The sequence below is a fragment of the Cololabis saira genome, chromosome 3 (genome assembly GCF_033807715.1).
Source record: "Cololabis saira isolate AMF1-May2022 chromosome 3, fColSai1.1, whole genome shotgun sequence".
In the NCBI taxonomy this organism is placed as follows: Eukaryota; Metazoa; Chordata; class Actinopteri; order Beloniformes; family Belonidae; genus Cololabis; species Cololabis saira.
In genome coordinates, this window is record NC_084589.1 from 22331064 (window position 1) to 22342481 (window position 11418).

The window sequence follows — 11418 nt, forward strand, 5'->3', positions numbered from 1 at the left end:
TCCCATACAGAGGTAACAGTGGAAACAACCTGTCATATACACTGCCATGTCATCTGTGGTTGCTGATCATGGATTAAATAGACCATTTACATGTCCTGTGTTTTCAGGTGGAGGATGATGAGACAGTGTCTGTTTGTTCAGAGAGAGCTTTGGCGGTACACTTACGTCTTTTTTAATCAATTTTATTCAGTTGTCAATTTGCCCATCTTAACACAGGTGGTGAGAGTGTGGACACTTGGCTGTAATTGATTTCCCTTTAATTTCTTGCTAATGGTGGTGGTCTGCACATGGGAGTAAAAACTGCTTCAAGTGCTCTCTATCCTAATATGAATCAATTGCTTCCATTGCTATGATCCTAATTTTGCAGGAAATCTTCCTCCCCCTGAGCCTATGGCCTCCACATCTAGGCCAAGGGGATCACAAGTGGTAATGAATTAACCTTCATTTAAATAGGGTAGTCAAGAGTAACATTTGCACCTTTCTTCAAGTTACCATAGCAAAGTGACAATGCTTAAATGTCACAGCTACTGTATTATGTGTTTGATTTGTTTCAGGTTGGAGCAGACAATGTGAGAGCTCTTTATAAAAAGGACACTGGAGCTAGAGATAGAGTACAAGAAATACAAAATAAAGAAAGTTAAATTGGAGGTGTAGAAACTGGAGTATGAAAAGAAGGTAATTCAGTAACGTAATTCATTTCCTGGCATGGGAAACAAACTAAAATGTTTCTTCCTTTATTCCAGGAAACAAACTAAAATGTTTCTTCCTTTTTTCCCTCAGGAACGGGAGAACAGAAGATAACCCGATGGAAGGAAAAAAAATTAATAAAGAATAACTGAAATACAAGGCCTGTTATTTCTTTGTTCAGGCAAAAAATTGGTCTGTGATGGCCTCTCTCACAGCCCTGCCAGTAGGGTAGTCGAGGGTGATGGGGTCCACCACATCAGGGGAATGTTGGTCGACAGGAGGGGCCCTCTCCCTCCGTATGGTGGCGACATTGTGGAGCACAACACATGCTGCAACAATCCTGCTAGCTCGGTCTGGGGCCACTCTGAGCCCACGAAGGCAGGTGAAGCGGGCCTTCAGGATGCCAAATGTCATTTCTATCCTGACCCTGGTTCTGGAAAGGGCCACGTTGAATCTAGTTTGTGGCCCTGCATCCATACCTGCCAACACTCCCGATTTAAGCGGGAGTCTCCCGATTTTCAACCATTTCTCCCGCCCTGCTCCCGATTTGTAATTTCTCCCGCTTATCTCCCGATTTTAAAGTGAAATGAGTCAATGGTGTTTCACGTGTCGGGGTTCCTGCATGGATGTATTATATTAACGGATTCCTGACAAACCTGGCAACCCAACCCAAAAGCACTGCCTACGTCTAAGCTCCGCCCCATGGAGCTGCTGCGATACGTCAACGTCGCCGCCATATTGGATGTGGCAAGACTGCGCTGTAAACTAATACAAGTGAATGGACTTATTTTCATAAAGCGCCTTTCTACAAAGAGATTTACGTTTTACGTCTCATTTATTCATTCACACACGCACTAATATACTTGGGAAACAGTTAGGCACCAAATATAATATATTTAATTTTCTCAGATGGCAAAAATAATTTATTGATCCCACATAGGAGTAATTCATGTTATATCAGCTACAGAGAACAAGGTAGTGCCGAAAAACAATATATATCCCCCCTCATAAAAACAAGAAAAATAGAGAAATATATTCTCTCATCAGCAAAGCATTACATAAACATATTTTAAAATTTTCAAGTTACATACATATTTGAACCATTTTTCAGATTTTTTCAGTTATTTTATTGTTTGAAAAATGGTTAAAATATGTTATTTTGTTATTTGAAAATTTGAAAATTTGTTTTGTTTGAGAAAATGCTTTGAAAAAAAGCTGAGGGAAGAGTTGGTGGAGTATCAAGTCATAGCAAGCAAGGATCTCCCACAGGAAGAGATAGTTGAAGGTTCTGGGTTCTTCTAGGGAAGGAGGAGAGGTTTACAAATCTGGCATCACTGATGAAGGCAATGGTCTGCATCTCTCACAGCAATGAAGCTCAGAGAGCTCATTCAGCATGGTGGAAAAGATCCTCACAGGAAACACAATGAGTATGGATAATTCTACTCTTTGCACACTCCTTTCTTGCAGGATAAACCATACCAGCCCTGGCCACAAGTATGTACCCTCCAAGAAAGTGATTGAAGCTGCAAAGTCTGACACTACAATTACAACAGGTCCTTGGGTGACAAAGGGAACCTGGAAAATTCTACAAATATTGTATTTTATTGTTATTAATACTAAACTTAATTGGCTCCAAGAAGGCTGTAGAGTCATTTTGGGAGGTACATTTTAGCACATTTCATTGTAGCTATGGATTTAAAGCTCATTAAAAGTCGCCTTGTTTATATCAGGGCGGGGATGTTGTGAGTGGAGCATTCCAACCGCTAACCCAGAAAATCTCCCTCTTTTTCACAGCCCAATGTTGGCAGGTATGCCCTGCATCAGGGTCAGGATAGGGGGTCATCAAGAAGGGCTGGCAGGCATATCCCCTGTCACCGACAAGCACTCCACTGAACAGCCCTGACGATAAAAAGGAATGATGCCATGATCAGTATCACAGAATGCAGTTTAAAGAACATAAGACATATATGCAGAGTAAAGTTGCCATACCTTGCTCGAGTCTGTGGCACAGTGTGGACTCCCTGAAGATCCGGGAGTCATGGACCGACCCAGGCCACTTGGCGTCGATGCTCGTGACCATGCAATTATGGTCACATGTCATCTGCAAAAGCATTTGTGGTTAACAATCCACAAGATAATAGCATTGAAGTCATTGTAGCATCAATGTGCATTTGACAGGACCTGTGCTGTGTCATTTTGTCCTTATGTGCATATATTTCCACATGTGCTAAAAGGGAATTACTTTTAATTATCCAGGCTACTGCATTTCCTGCAATGTACCAGTATGACCAAACAATTAGTACCCTTATTAGATAACTTTATTTTGTTCCCAATGGGAATGTTTAGTGTTACAGCAGCTATCACATAAATGACAGACTTACACAAGACACACGTAGCTTAAAACAAACACAATGAGGTGTGTGGATTACCATAGAGATATACATATGTGTATTCCCATGCCTGGAAGTTTTACTTTCTTTATCTTGTACTCTATGTCAAGCTTTTTGTATTCTATATATATATACACACACACACACACACACACACACACACACACACACGGACAGTACTATACTAGATGAAAATAAGTGGAGAACTAACAAAGGGTTACAAGTTCTAACTTAAGGCAACATATTGCTATTAAGTGCCAAATTGATTGTACAATGTGTATTGCAAATTACCATTGCAAACTTTACCTGAACGTTGAGGCTGTGGAATGACTTGCGGTTGACATAGTCCGCTTCATTCTCACCCAGACGTGCAGAGATGGGAATGTGCGTACAATCTATGGCACTGATCACTCTGGGGAACCCTATGACGGGAGTAGGCTGCATTTAATATACAATAGTATACGTCATAGGGTGTACATTATTTATAGATGAAGTAGTTAAATAGGTTGATGTATATTTTACCTGCTATGGCATAAAAACCCCTCTTTAACAGACTGCGTCGGCAAGTGGCCAGGGAACACAACAAATCCATCCAGCATGTCTGTGAGGGCACGTGCCACTTTATGGATGGCATTGCAGACTGTATTCTTGCTTAGATTTTCAGCATCACCCACAGCATACAGGTAGGTACCCGTGGCGAAGTACCGCAGGGCAATGCAGATGGTTTGGGGCACTGTGAGCGCACGACTCCGACGTGTGGCACTGGCCACATACGGGTCGAGCAGCTGACACAAATATGCCATGCTCTCCGTCGAGAATCTGTATCGTTCATACAGGTACTCATCAGGGAAAGCAAAGGGGTTTTGGCGGTCCCTGAATACGCGTTCTCTTCGGAGGGATCCTCTCACGATCCGCGCACCGAGCTCCACTGGATTCTCTTCGAAAGGGCATGTCATTTTCCAAGAGAGCTTATTGGTCAGTGCGCGGTGCTTTTATACCCGGCGATCTGTATCTCGAACATAACCTGCTCCGGAGCAGGTTAGCTGTTCAGCATAAGTTACCATGGCGATGTACCCCGGTAAGAAGTGAACCACCGTCGTAGTCCTGAAAACCCAGGGTTAAACCTGAAGTTACCTCGCTAACCCCAAATCCCGCTTCGTAGTACAGGCCCCAGGTGGATTGGCCAGACATACCACTCCACATATAACTATTTCTCTCATACCTCAACATTGACTGACCCAGAGGGTCGTTACATTATCATCACAGGAAAAATTGGAAAAGACACAATAACACTGGCAAATATTTATGGTCCTAATACAGACTTTCCCCTGTTTTTTCACTCTCTATTCTGAGCATTATCCAACTTCTCTAACTCTTATATCATCCTAGGCGGTGACTTTAACACAGTCCTGGATCCAAACATAGACCGTTCCTCATCAACCTCCATCAATAGATCTAACCAACCGTCATCCCTGCTTAAACAGTACATGTCGGATTATGGACTGATGGACATCTGGAGACAAAATAATCCTAGCAATAATGAATATTCATATTACTCACCTTATCATAAATCCTACTCCCGCATAGATTACTTTTTAGTCAACAATTCTATCACACATAAGATAACAGACCCAACCATCCATAGCATTATAATCTCTGATCAGGCACCCATAAGTATTACTTTCCTAGCAGAACACCAACCTCATCCTCCCCCCAGATGGCGCTTCAACAACTCATTACTCAAAGACAAGGAATTTCTGGACTACTTCAAACAAAAATGGGCATCCTTCATCGAAATTAATAATACCCCTGGTATAACAGCATGCACATTATGGGAAACAGCGAAAACCGTCATGAGAGGTAAAATAATATCATACACCTCATACAAAAGGAAAGAAGAAACTAAAAAAACACAACCTCCAGAGCCGTCTCACAGCGAGAAGGTCCTGGGTTCGATTCCCGCCGGGGACGCTGTGTGTGTTTTAGTTTCCCCATGACTTCAGCGCCCACACCCTGGGTGGGGTTGGTGAAAGGGCCTTTCTGTGTGGAGTTTGCATGTTCTCCCCGTGTTCCCTTGGTAGCTAATGTGAGCTACCCTCACAAAAACATGCAACAGTCCTGGGCTATACATGCCCCCTCTGGCCAACCGGGGAACAGATGGGGTGGGGAGGATTCGGCCGGAATAACGTAATCCTTCCACGCGCTACGTCCGGCCGGAGAAGCCCCACCCTGTGAAAAGATGCGGCCTGCTCACTCCTCAGGTTAAGGAGGAGACCAGTGCAGGGCCCTCCCGGGGTTGGTAGAGGATGGCAATGCCCAGGACTGTTACTTATGTAAGAGCACTGGGTGATAAAATGGGGGAAAAAACAGGGATAAAAATATTTAAAAAAAGAAGACGACAAAATACTGAAAGTTTTGGGGAAACGAAAAATAGATTCAGAGTTTTCAAACAGCAGATGAAAAGGCAGTTTGTCTGATCTGCAAAGAAACGGTAGCAGTGTTCAAAGAATTTAACATTCGTCGACATTATGAAACCCGCCATGGAGAGCAATGTGCTAGCCTGCAGGGCCAAGTGAGGAGAGACTAATGGCGCTTTTGCACTAGTCCCGCCTCCGCCCGGCGCGGCCCCGTCTTGCACGTTTGCACTAGGGGCTGAGACGGGTAGAGCCGCTCCAAGCCGATACTTTTTCTGTAACCATTCTGGCGAGGTTCTATGCGGGCTGAGCCGGGACTATTTCTGACGTCATCACCCTCCGCGCCACTGATTGGTCGGGGGGCGGGGCCGTCAGACGTTTGAATCAGGAAGCGGGAGTCAGCGCGAGAGCGACCCGCGGCTCGCGGCGATTTTATTATAAAGCGCAAACGTCTGTTTGGTGATCCAACTCTGAGGTGCAAATGTTCATAAACCTGGTGGCTGACGAGAGAATTAAAAAAGAGATGTAGACGGGCTGTTTTACTCTCAGCCGCTCCCGGCTCCAGCTGATTTCTGATCAGCGCCGACGTGAACAAAGCGGTTGCGCAATCGAGTACGTCACAGCAGCTTCACCCCAACCCCCCCACTTCTCACCTGGCTGTGGAAAAACAAACGGGTAGAGGCGTGACGAGCCGAGTCGGGCTCAGTAAGTCCTAGTGCAAAAGTGCCATAAGCTAAAATGTGGATTAGCCCAACAGAGCACATTACTGCGTCAGACGCAGATGAACGTGGCATCCGTCCGGGCCAGCTTCAAGGTAGCTAAACTGATAGCACGCTGTGGAAAGCCGTTCAGTGAGGAGTTTATTAAAAAGTGTTCGAGCACTGCTGCGGAGGTGGTGTGTCCGGACAAGAAAGATGTCCTAAACGCGGTGAGTCTGTCCGCATCTACAGTCACCAGGCGGGATGAAGAAATGGGGGATAATGGACATTACCACCCAGCTGAAAGAGAAAGTTAAAGATTTTGTGTATTTTTCGTTGTCATTGGATGAGAGCAACGACATGCAGGACACAGCACAACTGTTCATTTTTATTCGGGGAGTAAATTCCAACTTTGAAGTTACCGAGGAGCTGGCAGCATTCCAAAGTCTCACAGATACAACAACAGGGGAGGATATTTTTGGTAAAATTTGCCAAACAATGGAAGAGTTGGATGTGGACTGGTCTAAGCTGGCCAGCATCACAACAGACGGTGCTCCAAATATGACCGGCGCGTCGCGGGGGCTCGTCGGGCACGTGAAAAAGGAAATGGCAGAAAGGTCTCACACTCCCGCTACAAGTACACTGCTTGATTCACCAGCAAGCACTGTGCTGCAAAGAAAGAAGAATCAGCCCACAGAGATGTGCTTTACACTGAAGTCCGCTGGTTAAGCGGGGGCAGATCATTTCCTGTTATAATCTAACCTCGGCCCCCCCCATCACAGAAAGGAAAGTTGTTGTGGCCCCCACTGAAAAAAGTTTGGGGACCCCTGGTCTAAACCAACTGCGCCACGGAGCAGGCGTTGATTTTTATATTTAAGCCCTGAGCAGTACAATAGAATACAATCAATGGTAGCATGTCGCTTTGTAAGAATCTTTTTGCCCAGAAGAAAAGATAGCGAAAACAACGACCATACAGTAACTATGTTCATCTCTGGAAAAAACACCCCGCACTGCGGCTTTAGGAGAAAAATACGCTACAGAGTCAGGATGCAACAGCTCAGAACAGCAGTGGAATAAATGAATGAATGACTATTTATTTTGGTCGTTTTTTCAATATTGTTTACATGTGTCCTACAGTACATTAAACAAAATAATAATAAGCGTCAACTGAAAGCCTGAGCTTATTTTGTCCTCCTTCTACATTGATAATTTGGCTCTCTGCTGCTGGGGGCTGAGCGGTGTCCTCCTGCTCACAGATGCCCCCTGGTGGTTGTTTGGCTACACTGCAGTCTCTGATGACACCCCCTCCTCCCCCCTCGAACAAGAGACGGGATTTTCACGAGATATCTCGTGAGATTCATGCGTGAGTGGCGTCACATGGAACTTTAGCCATCTGTACGTCAAACCGTATTGTGGGGCTTGAGGCACAAAGTTTTCTAGGGGGCGCTGTTGAGCAATTAGGCCATGCCCATTAATGCAAACCAATAAATAAATTTTTTTTTCGCCAGGCCTGGCTTGTGTGCAAAATTTGGTGACTTTTGGGACACGTTTAGGGGGGAAAAAGGCCCTCATTTCGTCTGAAAAATAAAAACGAGGAAAAAAATATTTCTTACAGATACAATAGGGCCTTTGCACTGTAAGTGCGCCCCAATTAGTAGATCTTAAACATATACTGGAATTTTTGGGCTCTTTTTAATCTTTCCCACCACTTTATTCCCATTACAGTTACATACAAATAGCATATTAGGTGATGTCATGACAGCCAATAGCTACTTTCCATACTGAGGAGTTGGCAACACTGGTGCCAAACAGCAAGTTTTTAATGCAAACATCATTCACCGGGATCTTTTTTAGACACTAGTCTGGATGTCAATATTCCTTCACGAACAAGCGTTGTTTCCCTGATGGTTTCATGTCAATGCAGCAGCAGTTTACTTTGTCACTGTTGACACTGCCCATTGGAAATTAAACTGAAGTAAAATAACTAAACTAGTTCTTTGAATATAGATGAAGAAAAACATGATAATGGCATGAAAAGTTTTAAGCATCACATAGGAACAAAAGCACAACCACATGGAAACACAACAGACTGAACAATGAACAGCAGAGAAGTGAGAAGCAGAACCAGAGCCAGAGCAGCATATGTAGACTGAGAGGCTGACGAGACACAGGTGTCAGCAATCAAGAGATCAGAGGAAGCAATCACCTGAAACAGAACACCAAAAAACCCTTTCATATATATACATTACTACGGTATACCTAAAAGTATCTTGACTGGTCATACATATGTATTTAAATATAAATAAATAAATAAATATAAAAATAAATAAACTTGCAGTCAACTAGTACAAATGCATATTAAATTTGGCGATAAGAAAAACAATATATTGTGCGGTTTTCAATAAAGACCAACGTGAACATATCTATTGTGTGGCGTGCACTATAGCACAATTCATGGTTATCACACTAGCATAAGTAGCTATATTTTATTTATTAAACACTCCAGATGGCTTTATTAAACGTTAGGTCTTCAGCTGGAAAAACATTTTTAATTAATGATTTTATCACTGAGCATAGCCTGGATTTGATGTTTTTAACTGAAACTTGGTGAGACCAAAATAACAGTTCAGCTGTTCTTATTGACTGCGTTTACATGCACTCAATAACCCTTTTAAAACCCGAATATTGGCAATAACCCGAATTTGCTCGGCCATGTAAACACCAATAACCCCTTTGAATAACCCGAATTTTCTTTTGAGTCCAGGATGTACTTCTAAACATGGACAAACGCAAGACCACGCCACACTTTTGGTGTGAGGAGGAGACTAATTATTTTATAAATTTAATGAGGGATATGAACATTATGGCATTTATAGATGGTAGAAAGTACCGGGATAGCGAAATTTATAAGAAGGTGAGTCAAAAGTTGCGCGAAGCAGCATTTATACGAACGCCAGACCAAATCAAGCACTGCTGGAAGACGCTGAAAAAGATGTACTACAGAGCCAAGAAAAACAACGGTACCAGCGGATCCGACCCATCTACCTTCCCCCAATTCGACATGATGGATGAGATTTTTGGGCAAAGACCCATTACTACTGCCCAAAACAGTGGGGTTGATGTCGGCTTTGAGGATAAACAAGACCAACCTGATGAAAGCAACCAAGGTAAGTTAACTATGAATGTTAATGTAATGTTTTTATCCCTTCGATGTAAACACACTGCAAACACACCGTAACCCTGCGTTCACACTGAAAGCATCAAAAATCTCCTGACGCCAGCATCTCGCTGTTTGGAGCGTTCACACTGAAAGCGGCAGGTACTGTCGACGCCTGCAGTGGGCGGGGCTAAAGCTGCGCTGCAGAAGTGGAGGGAACAGTGGGAACAGCCTACACATATAGCGTACACATCTTCAGTTTCCTATTTCACCATAGATCACACTTTGGGACGCCTTCTTTATATTTTAGCGTTATTTCCGCGTAGATAAGAGTGAGTTTGATGCTCCTTAACAAGTTTGGTCCGCGGATCAACATCAACCGCCAGAGCCCTTGCTCCCGGAGAACCATAAATCCGCCTAGGCTGATTTATGGTTCCGCGTCACACCAACGCAGAACCGACGGCATAGGGTACGCGGCGACGCACACCGTACTGCAACCCTACACCGTTGGCTACGCCGTCGATTTAACGCGGAACCATAATTCAGGCAAAGCTGCAGTCTGTCTGCGCTGATCACTGACACACCGGGTCGGAGCGGATTTGGTCATGATGTTTAACCTGTGTTTTGTGATTAATAAGCACGGTTTTTAATTATTTTTCGTTGGATCAATGTAGCAAAATAAAATAGTTCGGACCATCCAGCTCCTCACCCATCAGATACGAGTCACGAATGACCTCCTTATGGCCTCAGATAAGGGATTAGTGTCCATACTGGTTCTACTGGACCTCAGTGCTGCTTTTGACACTATAGATCATGGCATTTTACTGCACAGGTTAGAGCATGTTGTTGGGATTAAAGGGACAGCTCTATGTTGGTTTAAATCATACCTATCTGACAGGTTCCAGTTTGTTCATGTACATGAGGTTTCTTCAGAACAGTCAAGGGTCTGTTATGGTGTTCCGCAGGGTTCAGTGCTAGGGCCAATCTTGTTCAGTTTATACATGCAGCCGTTGGGAAGTATAATCCAGAATCACGGCATACACTTTCATTGTTATGCTGATGATACGCAGCTCTATTTGTCTATGAAGCCGGATGAAACAGAACCGTTAGTTAAACTTCAGGCATGTCTTAGGGACATCAAGGACTGGATGTCCAGAAATTTCCTGCTTCTAAATTCAGATAAAACAGAGGTTATCATTCTTGGTCCAGAGCATCTTAGGAAGGGATTAGATGGTGTTGCGATGGCTTCCAGTGCAACTGTGAGAAATCTTGGTGTTATTTTCGATCAGGATTTGTCGTTTAAACCATATGTCAATCAGGTTTGTAAAATAGCCTTTTTCCATCTCCGTAATATTGCAAAGATTAGGAAAATCCTCTCACAGAGTGATGCAGAAAAACTAGTTCATGCGTTTGTATCTTCTAGACTAGATTACTGTAATGTGTTGTTAGCAGGATGTCCAAGTAATTTGCTGAATAGGCTCCAGCTGATCCAAAATGCAGCAGCACGAGTACTGACAGGAATTAGCAGGAGAGACCACGTCTCTCCAGTGTTAGCGTCGCTCCATTGGTTACCCGTAAAATTCAGAATCCAATTTAAAATTGTATTACTTGCGTATAAAGCCCAAAACGGCTTAGCTCCGCATTATTTGCAAGACCTGATAGTGCCTTATGTTCCTGTCAGAGCTCTCCGTTCTCAGAGTGCAGGTTTACTTGTAGTTCCTAGAGTATCTAAATGTAGATTTGGAGGGCGGGCGTTCTGCTATCAGGCGCCACTACTATGGAACCAACTTCCAATCTGGGTTAAGGGGGCTGACACCACCTCCACCTTTAAAACTAAACTTAAAACATTTCTGTTTAGTAAAGCCTATAGTTAGTGTTTAGTAAACCTCTAGCTGGTGTTGGTAAATCTCTAGGTAGTGTAAACTTTAGTGTGTCAGAGTCGCTCCTGTGGTTTCTTGTGCTGGCCCCCCCCTTCTCCTCCCTTTTCTCTCTTTTGTCCATGTTGCAGCATCCTTTGCCGGACACCGGAACCTGCAGGTGGTCGTGGGTGGCTTGTAGCTTGCATTACGGAG

General features: G+C 43.8%; 1 protein-coding gene across 1 annotated transcript; it reads right to left on the reverse strand.

Annotated features, from left to right (window-relative positions):
- Positions 1-789: 789 nt before the first annotated feature.
- On the reverse strand, positions 790-4033 carry LOC133428786 (putative nuclease HARBI1). The gene is made up of 5 exons (XM_061716580.1): positions 3612-4033; positions 3384-3510; positions 2677-2788; positions 2494-2586; positions 790-1154 (listed from the first exon to the last, which is right to left on the reverse strand). The coding sequence occupies exons 1-5, from the start codon at positions 4031-4033 to the stop codon at positions 865-867; spliced, it is 1044 nt and encodes a 347-aa protein (XP_061572564.1). The 3' UTR covers positions 790-864.
- Positions 4034-11418: the final 7385 nt, after the last annotated feature.